General features: G+C 56.7%; 3 protein-coding genes across 5 annotated transcripts; 1 reads left to right on the forward strand and 2 right to left on the reverse strand.

The window, feature by feature from the left end:
• Positions 1–1,647: 1,647 nt before the first annotated feature.
• LOC103106417 (one cut domain family member 3-like) lies at positions 1,648–5,803 on the forward strand. 3 transcript variants are annotated; one of them, XM_007507733.2, is made up of 7 exons: positions 1,648–1,773; positions 2,275–3,360; positions 3,615–3,768; positions 4,265–4,332; positions 4,807–4,852; positions 5,241–5,282; positions 5,388–5,803. In XM_007507733.2, exons 1-7 carry the CDS (start codon positions 1,771–1,773, stop codon positions 5,432–5,434), a joined length of 1,446 nt encoding a protein of 481 aa, XP_007507795.2. In that variant the 5' UTR covers positions 1,648–1,770; the 3' UTR covers positions 5,435–5,803. The 3 variants fall into 3 exon arrangements, with proteins under 3 accessions (XP_007507795.2, XP_056665408.1, XP_007507796.2); XM_056809430.1 differs by having other exon boundaries at positions 1,662–1,773; positions 2,275–2,748; positions 3,660–3,768; XM_007507734.2 differs by having other exon boundaries at positions 1,664–1,773; positions 3,660–3,768.
• A 2,346-nt stretch (positions 5,804–8,149) lies between these two features.
• On the reverse strand, positions 8,150–10,348 carry RPS4X (ribosomal protein S4 X-linked; the record flags this gene model as incomplete). Its single annotated transcript, NM_001032987.1, is given in 6 exon segments — positions 8,150–8,251; positions 8,588–8,745; positions 9,036–9,207; positions 9,359–9,456; positions 9,575–9,755; positions 10,270–10,348. Coding segments are annotated over 6 exon segments (790 nt in total), but the record flags the coding sequence as incomplete, so codon positions are not given.
• A 1,151-nt stretch (positions 10,349–11,499) lies between these two features.
• CITED1 (Cbp/p300 interacting transactivator with Glu/Asp rich carboxy-terminal domain 1) lies at positions 11,500–19,351 on the reverse strand. Its single transcript, XM_016426823.2, has 3 exons — positions 19,129–19,351; positions 12,627–12,706; positions 11,500–12,226 (listed from the first exon to the last, which is right to left on the reverse strand). Exon 3 carries the CDS (start codon positions 12,207–12,209, stop codon positions 11,706–11,708), a length of 504 nt encoding a protein of 167 aa, XP_016282309.2. The 5' UTR covers positions 12,210–12,226; positions 12,627–12,706; positions 19,129–19,351; the 3' UTR covers positions 11,500–11,705.
• Positions 19,352–19,613: the final 262 nt, after the last annotated feature.

Genomic DNA, 19,613 nt, shown 5'->3' on the forward strand with positions numbered 1-19,613 from the left:
GACAGGAGGTCTGAGAGGAAAGCTCATGAGATCACTTTTAGTCATCTTGATTTTAAGCTGTCTACACACACAGTCCTCTACACTGAACGAATTTGTTTTCAGACTTTTTTCACTGATTAATCAGTTGTGTTGACTTTTTTCTTCTTTTCCATAAGAAACACTATTTGTCATATGGTGCCTGTGAAGATTAGATTTAGCTATCTCCTGATTGTAACCATTAAGTTACTTAGCTCTTCCTTTATAGTGAAGCTAGAATTGTAAGCTACAATCTTTTTTTAGGTTTTAACTACAAAAGGTGAACTTAATAGAAGAGGATTTAAGTAACCCAAAAAGATAAAATCTAACCAAAGAAGGTGAGAACTAAAGAATGGGCAGTCCTGGAGAAAAGCACCTGCGTGAAAATTTAGAGGTGTCACAAGAGGAAAAAGGTCTTTAAATAGAGGGGAAAAAAGACTGAAAAAAACAGTCAATCACCCTGGGCTTGGAGTGAAGGATCAGTCCCTCAGAGCTGAAGTGAAGACAGACAATCAGACAGTCCAGTGTGTAGAGATTCCGGCAAAGCGATCAACACCCAGACTTCTTTTAGACTGTTACTGTTGGTGAGTGAAAAGCTGACTTAGTGACCTGGCCTTACCTGGAGGCATGAAACCTCCAGGTAAGGCCCAACTTCTTGAGACTCTCTTCCCCTGGCTGGGGCTTAGAAATTCTAACTGGTATCAGAAGAAGCCAGTTTTCTCTCTCTCTCTCCCTCATTCCTTAATATTTTCCTTCCATTGTAAATACTGTAAATAAACTACCATAAATTCTATTTACTTTAGTAATTCATTTTGAGATTTAGAATGAAATTCCTGGCGACCACCTAATTAATCAGTCCAACCATAATTAATTTTAACATGCCACTCACTGTCTAGGAGGGGACAGAGAGGAATCCCAGGGAACAGGACCGTGCTTATTGAAAAAAACAAGACACTGAGTTGTTCAAGTGCACTAGGACTTGTGGGACGCCCTGTACATAAAGCTCACCAAGTCACTTTCCAAGGGGCTCTTTCTGCTTGCTTCCCAGGAGTCCTTCGCAGCACTTTCTGTTCCATTTCCTCCCCAGAAAAAAAGGAACAGAAAGCCCATGTAACAGACAGATGGGCCAGACCAAGCCAAGCCCCATTCCCCACTGGCCATGGCCAAACATGGAGGTCTCTTTCTGGCCTGGCGTTTTCCCAAGGGAACGGGGCTGAGATGGCCGATGGCACCCGCTCTATCTCTAGCAGGGGTGGATTCCGGGGGAATCCCCTTCAGGCGGAGCGGCGGTAGGAGGTCGGGGCTCCTGCCGCTGGCCTCGGGGAGAGCTCTCGGACTGGATAGAACGGGATGGCTTTCTCCCCCAGCCACTGAGCCAGTGTGTGTCCGGCCTGGACATGTCTGTCTGTCTGTCAGTCAGTCAGTCAGTCAGTCAGTCAGGGCTGGGGCCCCACCAGTACGCGGAGGGAGCGAGCCTAGCAAGGCCCGCCCCATGGAGCTGCCCGGAGGCTGCCGGGCCCCGGGGCGGCTTCCGGCGCTCCAATTGGCTGCCGCCTGCGTCGCTCCACTGCGTTCTCCGGATTGGCCTAACCGTGGTGGGGCGGGCCTACATCGACGGCGCTGATTGGCTGGAAGAGAAGCCGGGGCGCGGCACCGGTTTTGAAAGCGAGGCTGCTGGGACTACTGGTGTAGCAAAGGTCCCCCGGTTCCGAACCCTACGGCTCAGTCGACGCGGCCGGAGACCGGCGAATTGCCATGGTAACCTCTCTTTGGGGCCCAGCCCTTGGAGCTTTCCCCGGGCCCAAAGGAGGAGCCGATCGTGGCGCCGGGGGCCTGAGTTCAAGTTCGGTTTCCGCCTAGCGGAGTTGTGCGCGCCGTGAGGGGAGGGCCTTCCCCATCCCCCTCCCCCGGCCTCGGTTTCCCAAACCCTTGTACAAAGAGGACGTTGGTTTTGGCTTTCTCTCCGGGGCCCCTTGAGGTCCAGGACCAGTTCCGGGGAGGAGGAAAGGCGGGGCAGTTCCGGGAGTGCCCGGGCCTCTGGCCGCGATCGCGGGCAGGGGTAGGGGGTGGGCTGCGGGGGCCTTCCCCCACCCCACACGCACTTGGAGAGCCTAGGTGGCCTCGGTGCCCCTGGGAGAAGGGAGGGGCCCGGGATTTCACCGAATCTACCCGAGGGCCTAGAAACGGTCCTGCAGTAAATCAGTCCCCCAGCATTGCCTGATCGCCGACCATGATTGTGCTTTCTCCCCCCCTCGGCAGCAATCTCCCGGCGGCGGCGGCGGCGGCGGCGGCGGCGGCGGCGGCCGGGCCCTGAGTCCCACCACCCCGGGCTACAGAGACAGCTTTGCCCAAGAGGCCGAGGTCATTGCCGAGCAGCTGCAAGGTCACGGGGGAGCAGATGTATCCACCATCGAGGCTGAGCTCCTACCTCCAGACTTGACATCCTCTGCTTCTTTTCTGGACCCAATGCCCAGTGGCCAGGGCCAGGGCCAGGAGAGTGCTAGCCCACTTGCTCCCCCTCCAGACCCCGAGCAGGAACCTTCCCTGCTCTCCCCCAGTGCCCTGGACCTTCCCTTTCTCAAAGGGTCACCAGCCCTGGAGGAGGCTGCCAGTCCTGCTGAGCTGGGCAGATGGCAGCTTAATGTGACCATGGAGCTCCCTAGCCCAGCTCCTGATGCCTCACAGGCTGGTGAGCCTTTGGCCTTGGCCCCCCAAAGTCCACCAGGCCCCCAGGTAAGCACTGAGCTCAACCAGACCTGTCTGCTTAGCTCAGGTGCTCCTGCCCAAGAAGTGGCCCAGCCAGAGAGTGGCCCTGCCCTAGAAGAAAGAGCCCCCAGGGATCTCCCTGATGTGGATGTGCCCGGCAATAAGACTTTTTCATTTAGCCCGGCCACTGCCTTTGTGACCTCCACTCCACGGGGTGCCACCGCCGCAGCTTCAGGGGAGCTGAAACTGCTCCAGGGGGTTTCTGGCTTCTCTTTCCCAGAGAGCCCCCCAGCTCAAGAAGCACCCAGGATGGCCCAGGCAGAGCAGCCCAGTGCCAGACGCCCCCAGGGGCCTCTGGCCTCTGCTGGCAACCTCCCCAAGGCCACCCCAAAAAGTGGCCCTTTGGGGAAGGTGGGCCAGGAAAAACGGTCCCTGGGTGGGGCCATTCTAGCTGTGTCCAGGAGGGGGTATCAGGGCCATCCTTTGCCAGGGCAGAAGAGATGGTCAGCCATCCCCTACAAAGGCTCCCGCTTGCCTGTCCCGCTGAAGGGCAGGAACAGTGAGGCGGGCAGGATGAAGGAAGCAGAGCCGACAGCCAAAGCAGGGAATAGCCCCCCCCCAGCAGCCAAGGTAGCTCAAGTGAGTAAGCTTCCCCCACCCCCCACGTGTCCTTGGGGGCATTACACCAGCCTGTGTTGGGAGGCAGTGCCCAGTGGGAGGCTGCTGGGAGGTGGCCCTTCCCCAAGCCAGTTCCCTAGTGGAGAGGCCTGGAAGTTTGGACTCAGCTGGTTCCCGGCCCCCACCAGGTACATCCATCCAGCCTTGGCTTTTGCCCAACAGAGAGAGAGAGTGAGTGTGTGTGTTTGTTTTGTGCGCACGTGTGCGTGCCTTAGCTCCTCCACAGCCAATCAGTGCCACCTCCATTCTCCTTGCATCAGAGAGGTTCCAGTGCTCGAGACCCCAAGTCCAGGGATCCCCAGGCAGCTCGAATTTCAAGGACTTTGGTCCCTACCCAGGGTGCCCATTCCAGAGCCCCCTCTAAGACAGGTGAGTCTTGGGAGTTTGGGACACAGTCGCTCCTCAGGCTCTAGGTTCCTACCCAGCTGACAGTCCTGTAGTCGGGAGGGCTGGGAGCAGAATGAGCTTGGATTTGGCACCTCAGCCTGCTGCTGCTGCTGTTCCCTGTCCAGCTTCCATCCCAGTGTGGGATTGGAGAGCTGGAGCGCCCGGGCCTGGCTCAGAGCAGAGCCCCAACCGTCCTCGGGTAAGGACGAATGGGTCCGATGACAATGCTGTAGCTAGTGGTGCACGTTTGTTACCCACACCCAGGCTGTCTTTGGCTGCAGCCTTGCTAGACTCTTGGCCAAGCCCCTCAAAGATGGGGGTGGGGGCTGAGATGGGAATGGCTGGGGAAGAATGCCTGTCTTGGCCACATGGGGAAATGCTGGCCCATCAGGAGCCCAGTGCTGCCAGCAGTGGGCAGCACTGCTCCACCATCGCTGCCTTGGCCCAAAGGCATCCCATCTGGTTTTGTCCTCTTCAGTTCTAGATGTGCAGCCCCCCCAGCAGGACAGGAAGCTCCAACCTTCTCCGGGGCCCTCATGCCCCCAGGTAAGGGAAGTCTGGCCTCCCAGCCAAGTTGGCCTCTGGACCCAGATTTCTCCTAGTAGCAGTGGTAGGAAGGCGGTCAGCCCCCTGTGAAAGGGACACACAGGGGACTAAGCTTGGGCTGAGAGAGATGACTATCTGGCAGGATAGATACTAAGCAACAGACTCAGTCAGGAAGACCTGAGTTCAGATCCTGCCTCACACCTACTAGCCAACTGACCCCAAGCAAGGCAACCTGTCCAAGATTTTTGTTTCCTCATCTGTAAAATGGAGAGAACTGAATAAGGTGATGGCTGGATGGAAAGCATTTCCCAAGCCTTTAAAGCGCTGTGTATAACCCCTGCAATGTCCCCTGTCACCTCCTTCCCTCTTTCCCCAAAGATCCTTGTTCTCCTGGGTTTGGAGGGTGGCCGCCTTGGGGGACGGGAGGGCGGGTGGGAATAGTTTAACCTCTTTCCTGTGATATCTGTTGGACAGTGCCTTGTGCTGCAGAAGCAAGTAGAGGACCTCAAAAGCCAGCTAGGTATGGAGGGTGGGTGGCCCAGTTGCCCAACTTCCTTCCCTAGCTGTTTCCATGAGAAAACAAACCTTCCTGGTAATAGGCTCATGTCATGGAACTGGGGGCGAGGGGGGCACTGCACTGAGAGGTTAGACCCTTGTTTCTGTCTGGGTCACACAGAGCACAATTGATGGCAGGAGGCTTTCACTGTCAAGGCCCTAAGTGAGGAGACTACCGTAGGCTGGCCTCCCCTCTCGCCATTCTCCCCAAGGAGCCCAGTCTGGAATGAAGAGCTTTTGTCCTCATGACAAATGAAGTGTGGGATGAGGTCTTGGGCTGGGTGGCAGGCCTTGGGCTCAAAGGCCTGATGAATGAATGAATGAGTGAATGAATGAATGCCCTTTTATTCCAGCTGCCATGCAGTGCCTTAGTGGGGAGCTCCAGGGCCTTCAAGGTTTGTAGCTGGGGGAGCTGGGGAAGAATGGCGCTGGGGGCTGGGAGATGTGGAAGCTTCCCAGCTCACTTCCTTCTCCCTCCTTCCCTTGATTCTATTTGACAGGCATGGCCCAGGATCCATCCACAGCAAATACCAGGGGCACCACCTGAACGTTGGAGCCCCAAGACTCCAGGGCCTCCTCCCCCCCAAGGCTGGCCCTACCTTGGAGCCTTTCCAGGTTCTATCTCCCTACCCCACCCCCACTTCCACTCCCCATCCTAGTCCACTGGAGCAAAGCACCGTGGGTGGGGTTCGACCATTTCTCAGTAGAGAGCTGGCTGGAGCCCTGTTTCAGCAGGATGCTGAACCCATCCCCACTCGAGCCTCTATTCCCCCAACTTAGATGGACTGCCATTGTCTTTGAAGGTGTAAGGAAGACATACCAGCAGAGAGCTGGGTTTGAGGTTCACTTCTGACACTTCACTAGCTGTGTTACTTAATCTCTAAATTTCTCATTTATAAAACAAGGCTAATGATAACTTCCTGCCATTACCCCAGTTATTGTGACATTCAAACAAGATGGATTTCGTTCTAAAGGGCTTGGAGCATTGAGAGGAGTTTGCTCACTGGGAGTTCCCCACCCCCTACCTGATGTCTGGCCTCCTACTTGCCCACAGTTCCCTTCTAGAAGCCAGCCTTTTTCTCTCCTTTGGAGGAACTCCAAACTTGGCCCACTCCTTCTTCCGTCCATCTGTCCCTCCCTGTTTCGTTGGAAGTGTTGCCAAGTGGTCATAGACTTAGACCTGGGAGAGTCCTCCCAGGCCATCCTTTGTACAGGTACGAGGAAGCCAAGTGGCTCACCCACAGCCGCCCAGTTAGGAAGCCTCCCACTTGGGATCTTCAGCCCAGGGCCCCCATTTCCCAGTTGAGGGCCAAGAGACCAATTTGGAAGCGATCTCAGTAGGCCCAGCCAGAATGAGAAAGGCTTAGCCTGGGGTGGAAAAGGTAGGCGCCGGTCTCCAAAGCAGCCTAGCTAGAATTGGGCCTTGGGTTTGTCCTGGGGGTGGGGGAGGTGTTGGCGGGACTAGGTGAGGCTATTTGACAGAAGGCTAGCAGGGTAGTGCTAGAGATGGGGCTCGCTCCAAGATTCCGGAGGACATGCTGCCTCTGGCTGCTGTTGGAGGGGCCCAGTGGGTCATCAGGGGTTCCCCCAAATTCCCCACTTTGAGAGCACCTGTTCTTTGCCGCTGTCCTTGTTCGTGTTAGATAATAAAGAACAATGTTGGGGAGGAGTCTTTTCTACATTTCTATGCCTCCCTAGAGCCCCCAGATGACAGCCTAAGGGTCCCCTCTCCATCCTGGTGGCCTGCTGCCCTTCCCTAGCACTGTCCGGGCCCAAACACTGGACCCGAGACCACTTCTATTACTACTGGCAATTGTTCTGTCTGAAGGGATGCTTCTCAGGATCAGCAGAGCTATTGGGAAATGGGCCCCGTCCTGAGGTCTTTGTTCCCCTGCTTCTTGGTAACCTCTTTACTCCTGTCCCCAGTCCTCCCCCACCCACTCCAGCCCTCCAGTGCTGAGCCAAGTTCAAATCCTGTCTCAGGCACTTACTAGCTGCTTGAACCTGGGCAAGTGGATCACCCTCTGCCTTCGTCATTGTCTTTCTCTGTGAAATGAGAAGCTTGGACTCGGTGGCCTCTAAGGTCTCTCTTCTCAAGACTGAGGAAGAGGTCCTCCATCCATACCTTGGGTAGCCCTTTGGAAGCCAGGCATCCCTAGGGCAGCCAAACCCAGCCTGGAAAGTGTGGCAGGCCTCAGTGGGGCACCAGGGGAAGATCTGAAGGGGACATCAAGGGCCCTGCTGGAAGCCTCAGCACCACAGCTATCCTGGGGCTGTCAGAGGCCAAGGAGGCCTTGGCTCAGAAGACGGCGCCACCTGGCGGAGGCCACTGATACCCAGCTGCTGGAAGCTAACATTTGTTCCACTGGCCAATTGGCAGGATGGCCAGTCCAAGTGCCACAAAGATAACAAATTACCTTTGCTGTTCCCCATTGCCCGGATTGGCTCTCCTGCCAGCGTCCTCAGGATCAGAACACTTCAGATGAGAGGGAGAGCAGCCACAATACCCCAGCCTTTCCAGGGACTCTGCTCTGCTGCACCCCATTGTTCACAGGGTAATAGATTTCAGAGATGGAAGGGGTCTGGGGAGGGCCAGAAGGGACTTCAGAGAAGAGCAGAGCTGGGTCCCATAGCTACAGGGCTCTTCCCTCCCTCCAGACATCCTTTAAACACCCTCTGGAGGAAGCCTTTCCCCATGGCCCTCAATGCCTGTGCCAGCCATGGGCCAATGCCTTCCTATTTATCCTGTTTGTATGTGGATACCCCCACTTGATTGGGAGAGCCTCCTCCAGGGCTAAGCAGAGGTGATATCAAGGTCACAAGGAAGTGACCCAAGCACATTAGAACTCAGCTCCCAACCTTGTACTTTTCCACTTTACCAGGGCCTCAGCATAAACCAGGAGACACCCAATTTCAACTGGTCATTCCCATGCTGGCAATTCCTGCCTTCTTCCTCACCCCATTCCTCTCTGCACCTTATACACCTCACTCACCACCTGGTTCTCTCAGAGGCACCCGACAAGAGGAAACTGATTCCCCCAACCCACTCAGGGTGGTCTCCCTGACAATTAAGGGAGCAGCTCTCCTGAGAAGCTCCAACACCAGCCAGTCTCCAGCAGGGCCAAATCATTCTGGGGTGCAAAGACAAAGTTGATCCCCAGATACAAACAGAAATGCAAAGAGACAAGGAGAAACACTTGGAAAGTCTTTATTTGGCCCAAGAAAGCATGCAGTAGTGTGTGGTGCCATGCCGTGCAAACATTCACCCATTGTTCTGTTTGGCTGCCAACCTCTTGTCTCTCTCTTCAGCAATGGTGAGGCGAATGCCCTTGCCACGGGGCAGAGAAATCCAAGGCTTGTTACCCTGGATTGGAAAAAGGAGGAGTCAAAAAACATCATGCAGTTCCCCCACTTGAGTCAGATGGCACCTTGAGATGCAGTCTAGGAAGGGAGGAGAGGCAGTGCTTGATGGAAGGTGAAGAGTACTCCTGGGTGGCCGCAAACCGAAACCACCCACCAATCAATTCCAGGGCCCCACCTCATCTCCCAAAGGGCCAGCATTCCAGCCTTGAGTGCCCCGGCCTAGAGGCTAGGAAGTTCTGAGGTTCTAGAACCTCTAGATGCCTGATGCCAATCTCTCAGCATGGGCCTGGGCAGTTCTCTTCCCAAGTCAAAAGGAAAAGGACAACTTAAGACTTACTTTCCCAATAACAAAAATGTTGGAAAGCCTGGTGGCAAAGCTGTTGCCATTGGCATCCTTCACATGGACCACATCAAAGGAGCCTGGGTGTTTCTCCCTGTTGGTGATCACACCAATTCGCCCCAAGTTAGCTCCACCAGTCACCATACACATATTACCTGGGTAGAAAGAACAAAGATGGAAACTGGATGGGTGAGAACAGTCAGAGGGGAGTGGGGGCAGCCTCCTGTTTAGGGGTCTGGGAAGGCTCTGCTGACCTCAAGGTTGGATCAGCGTAACCTCTAAGGCTGGCAGTAGGAAAAGGGGGCATTTTCTCCAGTTATCTGTTCAGCCTCTCACATTTCTCCCTTGAGAGTTGGGAACTCTGCTGCTCTAATCTACATTAAAGTCCCATACGAGCTAGCTGCCCAAAGGGGGTGAGGGGTGGAGAGGAAAGAAGAGCCCCAACCGGTATCAAACTTGATGAAATCGGTGATCTTGCCAGTCTCCAGATCGATCTGGATAGTGTCATTCATCTTGATGAGAGGATCTGGATATCGGATGGTCCGGGCATCATGGGTGACCAGATGGGGAATGGCCTTGGTGCCCACAAAGGTCTTTCTCACTTTACAGAGTTTGTACTGTGAAGGCATGAAGGAAGAGCAGGTAGTTGAGGGTCACCTGACAGGAAATCCCACCATGGGCCTGAACACCTTCATCTGTGAACAACCCCCTGAAGGTTATGTGGAGCAGATCCCCAGCCCTCCCCAGGGGGAAGCTTGAAGCACTTACCTTGGCCTCCTCTGCTGTGATGCGATGGACAGCAAAGCGGCCCTTGGTGTCATAGACCAGCCGGAAATGCTCCCCCGTCTTCTCGATGCTGATCACGTCTGATTTCAACCAGTTCAACAACTCAAGTCAGTGGGGGGGGGGGGGGGCGGAGAGGGGTTGAGGGATGGGAGATGTTGGGCCTGGGCCCAGCCCCCTGCCAGGGTTCTGTGCACTCACCCATGAAGCCGACGGGGTAGGTGGTATCAGTGCGGACCTTGCCATCGATCTTGATGAATCGCTGCATGCAGATCTTCTTGACCTCGTCCCCCGTCAGGGCGTACTTGAGGCGGTTTCGGAGGAAGATGATAAGTGGGAGGCATTCTCTCAGCTTGTGAGGGCCTGTGGATGGCCTGGGAGCCTGGGGAGGGAAGAGCAGGCCAAGGGCCGGGTGCTGGGTGTCCCCCGGGGCATTTGTGGGCTCCCCCCACCCCAGGGTGAATGCTTCGGAGAGCAAAGCTGGCCTCTGGCACACTCTGCCAGGGGGCCCCTGAATTCGAGGGCTTCCCAGGAGCCTTAGAGGGAGGGGGTTGCGGGCGCCCCCAGGGGCTAGGCGGCACGCTAGAAGCTCCGCCTTGCTGCGTTCCCGCATTCCTACCGCAATGGCCGCGGGAGGCTGGGAGTGAGCAGGAGGGACGTGACTGACGACGGACGCCATTTGCCCGCGCCAGCCGCAGTCTTCCCGGGCCCACTTGGTGATCAGCACCTGCCTGACTGGCCAGCCTGCGGGAGGCGGGCTCAGGAGCTCTATCCGGGACCCCCGATCCCGGCCCTTCCAAGTTCAGACTCCCCAGTTCCTCCTCGAGGCTTCCTCCGCAAGGTGAAGGCAGTCAGAGCCGGAGTCCCCCCCCCCCCCCCGGCCCCGGGTGACTCACGAACACGCCGGTCAGCTTGTCCAGCATCCAGTGCTTGGGGGCGGCCACGCGCTTCAGGTGCTTCTTGGGCCCACGAGCCTGCGGACAGAGGGCGGCGGAGTAAGCAGGGAGCGCGGGCCCCGGCGCCTGTCTCCAGACGGAGCATCAAGCGGCCCAAGCGGCCCCTGCCCTCCCCGGCCCGAGGGACGGCCAGCGGCATGGAGGATGGAGATCGATAGGGAGTGGGCCGAAGCCGGAGCTGCGACACTCACCATGGCTGCTCCGAGTCGAGAAAAGGGTGGCTAGTTTCCGGCGAGCTGAGGAAATAGGCGGAGGGCGGGGCTCACCCACAGGCCGCCCCTTCCGGCGGCGCGGGCCGCTCTGCTGCCCTCTGCTGTCCGGAGGTCGCGAAGCATCCGGCTGGCGCGCTGGGCGAGGCCTGGGCGTGGCTTGACCGCTGGCGCCCCGCCCCGGCTGGACCTCTCAGACTCTCTCTTCCCTCTGGGGGCTCGGGCTTACCCGCCGGGGAAAGAGGAGTGGCCGCAGCACACCGGGAGCCCCCACGGCTCGAGAACGGTGCTGACAGCGGGGCCCTCTGCACAGGCCACCTAGGGAGTCACAGCCCAGCCCCCAAAGGGAGGAGGAACTGGGGGCGTGTCCGATGGCAGGGAGCCCCGAGGATGCCCCATGCGGGAAAAAGGCAGAGGTCTGCCTCTGCTTCCCAGGCTCTGGGAGCTTCGATGAACTCGTCGGGGCAGGGTAGGGCGTGGCCAAGAGCCGCCCCCCTCCATCCCGAAAGCCCTCTTCTTCCTGGGGCACATCAGCCCCGGCCCCCTTATCCCGCTCAGTTCCAAGCCCCGCCTGTTTGGTGCTGAGATCCAGAGAATTGCCTATTTTGGAGTCTGGGAGTCCAACTCCAGCATCTACAGTTGCTGGGGAAACTGAGGCTTCCAGAGATGGGCTGCTGGTTCACTGGCTCAGTCTCAAAACCGTGAAGTGTCTGATGCAGGATGTGACCTCAGTTTCCTGGACTCCAAATTGGGTGTCCTAACCTCTTTTCACCAAAGAGGAGATTCAGATTAAATGGCTTGTCTGTCTGCCTGTCTGCCTTTCTCTCTCCCTCTGCCTCTCCCCCCTACCCCCTCACTCTTCTTGATAATCCCCACCCCAAGGCCAACAGAGGTCCACACTCTTCCCCCTCCCCAATACCACCCCCCTCAACGCGCAAGTCCAAGAACCTTCAGAGATGGCTGACAAGAACTGAAGCCCGGTGGCTACACTGCCACCAGGGCAAAACCTTTTTTATTGGTATTTACAAGAAATCACAAGACACAGGAGCTTACTAGGGAGGGAGTCCAGCTGAACTGGGACCCATTTCCGTGTACTCCCCCCCCCATCCCCCCACCCCCCCCCCCATGTACACAGACATCCCTCTACCCACTGGAGTGCCTATTGCTTCAGCTGGAGGGCACATCAGTAGTGAAATCAAACTCATCCTGGCCCAGCCAGAGCTCGGGCAGCTCCCCAGCTTGGTCCAGTCCCAACTCCACCACCAGGGACATAAGGACCTCCTCATCTATGGGGTCAGAATCAATGAGATTGGGGTTATAGACCTCGTCAGAGGCAGTCTCAGACTCCTCTGGCTGGCTCCCCCCCACTGGCCAGTTTGGCATGGGAGTTTCCTCCTCTGGGGCCTCTGTGCCAGGCCCCCCCTGGTACTGGTTATTAAACTTCTGCAGCTGCATGTTTGTCACCAAGGGAGACCCTGGGTGCTCGTTACTCGGGGAGCTGTGGGACGGAGAGGGGGCTGTGGGAGAGGCTGGCGGTCCTGATTCGCTTAACTGAGGTGCTTCAGGAGATATGTTCCCATTCATGCCAGGCCCAGAGAACTGAAGAAGGTTGTCAGCAGTGATGGCTGTCCACTCTTTAAAATCGAGCTTTGGACAGACCAGAGAGTTCATATCCCGTAGACGGAACCCTAGAAGACAGAGGAATAATCAGACAACACTTTCGGGCCACTCTGGGCTTCTTCCAGCAAAATCCTATCAGATTGGGACAGGGGCCTGGGGAGGGGGGGAGCTGTGGGCACTGGTTCTGGGCTCTTCTCTATGCCAAGGTCCCATGTGGGGCTTTTTCCGAGGAGAAAACTAATGCAACTTGGGCTACGTTAGGAGTGGGCAGGGTCTAAACAAAGAGTCACTGTTGCCCAAGGAGGAGACCCCTAGAGCTATCTGTCCTCAACAGAGGCCCAGGGCCTCCCACTGGCATCAGCTTCTTAACACTGTCTAGAAGCTGCCAGTAAGTACTGGGGCCATTGGCCACAGCCGTCTAGGGTGGCCCCCTCCTATTAAAGGGGTGGGGGAGAGGCCTTGACTTACCTGTTTGACTGAGGCCTTGTAGCCTAGCAGTTCTGTTGACATCTGGTGGGCCACCAGAGAGCCAGACTGAATGTGGTCTCCTGCAAAGAGAAACTAGTCCGATAAGAGAAATGTTCCGAATTCAGGTGGACTCAGTGGGCCTCTGGGCACCGTGGAAGACACAGAATTTGGCTGGCTCAGAGGGATCTCTGAGGAGATGGCAAGAAGACCAAGGAGTTGAGGCATCCTAGAGTCCCAGCAGGAACAGAACTTTGGATCGAGGTAAAAGGGAGAGGCGAGCCAGCGACCAATGTCCCAAGGAAAGGCCATGGGATGTCATGGGTCAGCTGGGCTACAAAGCAGAAAGGTATCAACAGGGTTGCTAAGCCTGGGGTCACAAGGGAGGCCAGAAGCCAGCCCTAACCCTGAAGGAACTCCTAGTCTAATGGGGGAGATGACCGGCAAACCCTAGACGTGGTTCACTGGAGACAGACCACCACTGGAACTACCATGACAACAACCGGGAGACTGCTGGAGTGGTCTGGTCTGAGGCGTGTAACAAGGCTGGCTCCTCCCCAGAACTGGGCTCAACTCTCTCCTTCAGTACTTGGGGGTCTGGAAGTCACGGGGCCTGAAGGCCACTCTGGGGGAGAGAGGAGAGACCTGAAGGGAAGGGAATGGGAAAAGGTCATCCCCATTCTCTATCTGACTGCAGCTGCCTTTCCGGATGTACTCTGGATCCTATTACAGGTGACAGACAGACAGACACCCCCCCCCAGCTGAATGTTCCCTTGTTCTAACTTTGAAGTGATCATCCCTCCACCTTTCTTTCTTCCAGGGTTCTGTCTTCCCTCAAGGTTCAGCTCAGGTACCCCCTCTTCCTTGAAGCCTTCCCAGAGTTCTCCAGGCACTGGTACTCTCTTCTTCCTCCAGTTCCCTTGAATGAATTTATTTCTCCATGCGCTTACAGTAGACCCCACACGGCTTCCTCACACCTCCAGGGTTTGCAGCCTCCCAAGATCCAGCTTCAAATCTTACCTCTGAGACTTCAAGACTGATGGCAAGCCTTCCCAACTCCAATCACCACTAGTGCCGGGGACGAGGACAAGGATGAGAAGTGCCCAGGGAAGACCAACAAGTAAGTGGGAGTCTCTGACCCAGTTATTCATCTGGGACTTTTTTGTTACAAGAGTTGGGAGCAGTCATCAAAAAAAGAACAATCAAACCTAAAGAACAAGGTCATTGCCAGACCCGGGGAGGGGAGGCCACGGGGGAGGATTTTGGTTCCGGGGATAACAGTAACAATAAAAGTCCGGATACACGTTACAAAGTATTACTCTACCATATCTCACTTGAGTCTGGGAGGTCAAAGCAAATGCTCTCCAAATTTTACAGATGGGGAAACTGAGGCCCAGCGTGGCGAAGTGGCTCTCTTGTAAACTAGGGGAGAGGACTGAGCTAGCTTGCCTCCAGAGCCACACTCCAGACAGTCCACTTCCAGCACAATTTGCTGAATGAACTGGCCCTGGGCAGCGGTCCCCACTTAGGTCAATGGAAGTGTTTGGATTTAGCCAGCCGAGGAGTTGGCTGACTTGGTGGGAAGGCGGTTAGTTGCACCCGAGGCACAGCCTAGCTTTCCAGGCCTGAATTAGAAGCTTTGCCCAGGCCTTGTTTGGGGCACAAGCCCACAGCAGTGACAAGCTGCTCAAATAAGGGAACCTGACCCCCTTTGCCATGTGCTGGGTGGAATAAAAGGAGATGATGTCATGGCCTGAGCGGCTCCAGGGGGGAGGGATCGACCTTCAAGGCCACCTGGTCCCACCAGCCCTCTTCTAGCATGGACAAGGAAAATGAAGCCAGGAGGTGGGAGAGCACCTGCCGGGCATCTCTAGGCAGTGATCAGCAAAGGACATCACACCTTTGTGTGAACGCACATGCACACATGTGTATGTATGTCCGGGTACACACGTGCACGCACACACACACACACACACACACAGCCTTCAAGTACTCTCTGAATTCTGGGAGATGAGGGGAGAGCCAGTCCAGGTGCTCTGATTGAGGCCACAGATCTTTCTAAACATGGCACTCATAATGATGACAACTCACAGGCAGGATTGCCCAGTGGAGAGAGCTCTGGCCTGGGAGCCGATTCAGCCAGGTGCATATTGAGTGCCTACTGTGTGTCAGGCCCCAAGCAGACCTCGGTTCATATCCTGGCTGTGTGACCCAGGGCAAGTCACCAGAGTTCTCTGGGCCTCCAGGCCACTCCTGAAGATTCAGAACAGTTGCTGGTCTAAATCTGTGGAGGGCGTTTCCTCATTTGGAGTTCCCTTCACCAATGAAATCACGGGTCCCCAAAAAAGGGGTTGCTAAGCCCTTGTCGATGCAGATGACCTCACTTGCTCCTTATAGCAGCCTCTTGAAGCAGATGCTATTACTGTCCTGGGGCCCAGAGAGGCTCAGTGGCTTCCCCTGGGTCACCCAGCTCAGGCAGGACTTACCCAATTACCTGTCCATTCTGCCACCAAGATCTGAGATCCCTAATTATCCCAGGGTGGCCAGTTGGGATAGAGCCCCTGAGGCAAGGGAGGCCCAGGATGGGGCGCGGATGCTCTGTTTACAGAGGAGGTGTAGGAAGGTTCCAGTATAGCTACTAAGTAGCAGTGGGGCGATTCAAATCCACATCCTCTGGAGGCCTGGATTCAGACACACACCCTTCCTTCTTGTTCTCCCCCCTCCACCCCCAAAGCCTTTGGCTTCCCCCTCACTTGGGACCCTGAGCTTGCCAGTGGTGCCCGCTCCTCAGTTCTTCTGTAAGACGGGGCAGAGGAAACCACTGAGATTAGGGGGAACGGCTGGGAGAAGTGGGAGAAAGGCCACCCTGCCACCCTGCATGGAGGGCCTCAGTCTGACCCTCTGTCAAGTCAAGGAGATGGAGGAATTCTATCTAACGGTGGGAGGGGGGCTCCAAGGGCCTGCCCTTTACCTCCTCAGGGTCAGTCTGCTCCCCCTCCTACCTTACTTAATACCTTGACACAGCTCGCCCACCCCTCACTTGGAGAATTGACACAATCTCTACAAAAGCCTCAGCAGTTCCCACTTGAGACTGCCCAGTGGGTTCCATCATGGTAGCCATGTCCTCATGAAGGACCATGGGAAACAATGGCAACCATGGCTGTGAGATCTTCGAATCAGGCTTTCTTTAACCTTATCTAATCTTCCCATCAGTCCCAGGAGGTAAGTGCTGTTATTATCTCTAGCTTACAGATTTGGAAGTGGAGGCAAACAGGTGAAGTTACCGTGCCCACGGTCGCACAGCTGGGAAGTATGAGCTCAGGTCTTCCTGGTCCTGGATCCACAACTACATACCAAGTACTGCAGTTTCAATTCAACCCACATTTCTGAATTTCCACACTACATGCCTGGCACTATGCTTGGCACCTGGGAGGGGCTGCAAAGGCCCCAAACAAAAACGGTCCTTGCCCTCCAGGAGCTTCTATGCAAGTGCAGCTGGGAACTAGAAAAGCCCATTACCCTGTCTGAGCCAAGGCCGGACCAAGTTGGAGGTAGAGAGCTCTGCCTACTCTCCCTCTTCTCAAGGCCTCCTGTCCCTGGGGACCAGAGCCCACCTGCCTGCTTGCCCTCCTGCCCTCCCTCCTTGGTGGCCTTCACAGCAGAGGCTGCCTAAGCAAAGAGCAAAGCCAGGGCCTGGATGGCCTGCTTAGTCTTAAGGAGAGGGGGCTTGTGTCAGAGTGAGCCCTGCGGAGGATGGTCCTGGCAGCTGGGCCCAGTAACTTTGGGTAAGGTGAGTCAGGAAAGAGGGCAAAGAAGGTGCCTTTGGGAGGAATTCCCGGACAGGGCACTCAGTTCTCAGTGTCTTTGCATGGCCTGGAGTCACCCACTTTCCTGGCCTTAGCTCCGATGACTCTGGTGAGGATATGCTTGGCGTAGCTTTGCTTTTGCTTTATAACCCTTACGTTCTGTCTTAGAATTGGTGATACTGGTTTCGCTTCCAAGGCAGAACAAGACAATTGGGGTTAAGAGGTTATGCAGCCAGGAAGGGTCTGAACTTAGATTTGAACCCAGGACCTCCTCTCCAGACCTGACACTCTGGTTCCTGGGCTCTGGGCCCCCTGAGCACTCGCTGACCTTGCTTAGCTTGCCCCTCCTCCCCCGTCTCAGAAGGTCGGCCCTCCTGCGTTCTTCATGCTTTGCCTGTTGAATGTCTACCCACACTGCAAGACTCTAGCAACTTCAAGGCCTCCTTCAGGAAGCCTCCCAGGGTAAAAAGAACCATGAGAGCCACAGCCTCATGTCCACACACAAGGTCACGCCTGGCCTGAGATCCTCACACATGGAGGCCAGTTGGATCTGTCACGTGTCGCTCACACTCGGATGCGTAGACAACTCTAGAATGACTCCCCCCAGATAATGGGGCAGCAGTGGGGTGGGTGGGATGAGGAGGAAAGGGAGAAAAGGAAGGAGTCCAGGAATGAGGATAAACACTCTTGTCACTGAACACATCCATCCAGACCACATGAGGCCAGAAAGAGTAGATCCAGGAGCACTTTGGGAAACAAAGAACTGGTGGGCCTGGCATGGAGACGGGATGGCCAATCCTAGCTCTCAAGCTAGAAGGGACCTCAGAGACCATCTGGGTCAACCGCCATGTTCTACAAAGGAGAAGAGAGGGCAGTGATCTGTCCAAGGTCATACTGGGAGCCCATGCCAGAGGGGGGATTTGAAATGAGGTCCTCTGACTCCAACTGCTGCCCTAATGGAATAGTCTCTCTTCCCCCTTATTTCCCAGCCTCCCTCCCTCTTTTCTCTCTAGATACCATTTCAGCTTGTGTGAAAGATAGAGGACTCAGTCCTTCAGAAGGCTTCTAAGAAGCCACCGAGGGAAACTGTCTTCTACTCTCTGGGGACCCGACTACCGGGTGGGAATCATCCTGAACCTTGGGGGAAGGGGTCGCCAGCTCGTCGAGCTTATGTTAGAGAAAGGGGGAAAGGCTGGTGCTAAAGGGAGATCTCAGAAGGTAGAGACGGAGAGGGAAGCAAGCTCCCTTGGCCCATACAGTTCCACAGGGGCAGTGAGCCAGTGAAGAGGAGGAAACGCGGAAAAATCCAAGGAGGAGGAAAAGGATTGTCAAGAGGGCCACAGAAGGTGGAAGCCTGGGGAGGGAACAGGAGAGATAAGAGGGCAAAAGCCTGGGTGGCTTCTGGAAGGAGGACGATGGTGTGGGCCAGTGAGGCTGGGCGGGGAAGGGCCTTCCTTCAGCTAGGTTGGGAAAAGGGGCTCTCTGCCTGGGGGGGAGGGGGCACTGGGCCCTGACACCAGGGACTAGGCTCAGTGACGCCATCCGTCTTTTGCTTCTCAGTTTCTCTGCCAAGGAGAATGATCTTTGTACTGGAAAGGACAGAACAAGCCGGGCTAACAGGCAGTTGGCATCCCAGATAAGTAGGGAGATAGTAAAATGCCAGAGAGAAGAGTCAATGAATCACTCCCGAACAAGCAGCACACAGCACAGGGAGAAACGAGGGGACTCCCCACTTAGGTTCTGACTATTCTAACATCCCCGAGGCGGAGGTGGGCGGACAGAGGGTCCAAATGCCAATGGGGGAAGGCCGCCCTCCCTCTTTGTCCCACTTCACTCCCTCCCTTCCAGCAGCCTCATGGGGGCTCTTTCTAAAAAGGGTTCTAGATTCCAAACCCCCAAAGCATCCCCAGGCTCCGGGGAGCCCAGAACCCTGGCTGTTCCCAGCCTGGGCTGCCCTTATTCACCGTAACCACAGAGCTGAAAGTAGCCAGCTCACTGGAGCCCCTTCTGCGGGCCTGGGGATCTGCTGCGACCAAGGACGGCCCAGCCATGGGGACCATGAGCAGCAGCTCCTTTGTCCAGGGTTCGAGCCCCATCCGGGAAAGGCTAGAAACAAGTGTCCCTGCGGTGGCTCCCCCTGTGCAGAAGATGGAGCTTTGGGGGATGGGCCAGCCCAAGGAGCAGCGGCCACCGAGGGGTTAAGAGCCCTTCCTGGGCTGGGGGGGCCCAGAGATCTGGCCAGGTGAGAGCACTGGCTGGAGCCTACAGGGCCCCAGAGACGGATGGGTGGCCCAGCCTCCTCCCCCCCCCCCCCAGCAGCTTGCACGTGTTCCCCTCCCTGGGATCTCCAGCCCTCTCCCAACACGCTCCTCACAAGCGGCCCTTCCCAGGGGCTCCCGCAATGGAGCCCAGCGGAGCCTACTCTCCGCTGATTTGATCAGGGTCCCGCCCCGCCCCCTTGGCCAAGTCCCTGAAGACAGGCGGGTGGCAATGACCTGGGGGGTGGGGGGCTGGGGGGGGCGCCCTCCTCAGGAATTCCAGCCGGCCGTGGCGGGGGAGGGGCGGAAGCCGGAGTCCCACCTGTAGACCGGCCTGCGAGGGCAGGAGAAAAGGAAAGGTCTTGGCGGCAGGTCCAGCCCCCGGCCAGGAAGCCTCGGGGGCCACCGCCCGCCCCCCAGCCCGGAGCCGAAGGTCCTTACCTCCGAGGCTCAGCGTGCGTGCGAAGGGAGGCGGGAGCGAGCGGTCCGCCGCTGCTCCCGGCTGGGCAGCGGTGACAGCTAGAAACTTCTTCTCCCTCCGGCTGACGCCGGCGCCCCTCTCGGAAACTTGGCCCCGGCGGGCGCCGCTCCCGCTTCCCCCAGGTGAAGGAGAGGGGCTGGCCTAGGCAGCTGCTCAGGTCACTCCCGATCGCCGCCTCCTCCTCGGCTCAGGTCTCCCCTGACAACAGGGAAAAGCCCTTCTTTCGGCCGCCGCGGGGCCATCCGAAAAGCGCCCCAAGGGGCTGATGGAGGCGCAGGGCGCTGCTCCTAACTGGCTGGCCCTGCCCGAGCAGTCACCCTCCTCTGCCCGGCGGCTTCTCCCTCGGGAAAAGGAGGAGCTTGGCCCCGAGTCAAGCCCGCTCGCCCCCAAATCAAATTAGAATGACAATTAATGGCGAAAATGACTCCCAATAACCGCGAGGAGC

This window comes from Monodelphis domestica, chromosome X, assembly GCF_027887165.1.
Source record: "Monodelphis domestica isolate mMonDom1 chromosome X, mMonDom1.pri, whole genome shotgun sequence".
Taxonomy (NCBI): Eukaryota; Metazoa; Chordata; class Mammalia; order Didelphimorphia; family Didelphidae; genus Monodelphis; species Monodelphis domestica.

Coding starts and splice junctions, on each gene's coding strand:
- LOC103106417 (XM_007507733.2), top strand. Junction 3,361..3,614: donor CAGCAGCCAAGGTAGCTCAA/GTGAGTAAGCTT, acceptor TGCGTGCCTTAG/CTCCTCCACAGCCAATCAGT. Junction 5,283..5,387: donor GGAGCTCCAGGGCCTTCAAG/GTTTGTAGCTGG, acceptor TCTATTTGACAG/GCATGGCCCAGGATCCATCC.
- CITED1 (XM_016426823.2), bottom strand. CDS start 12,209: ATGAACTCTCTGGTCTGTCCAAAGCTCGATTTTAAAGAGTGGACAGCC.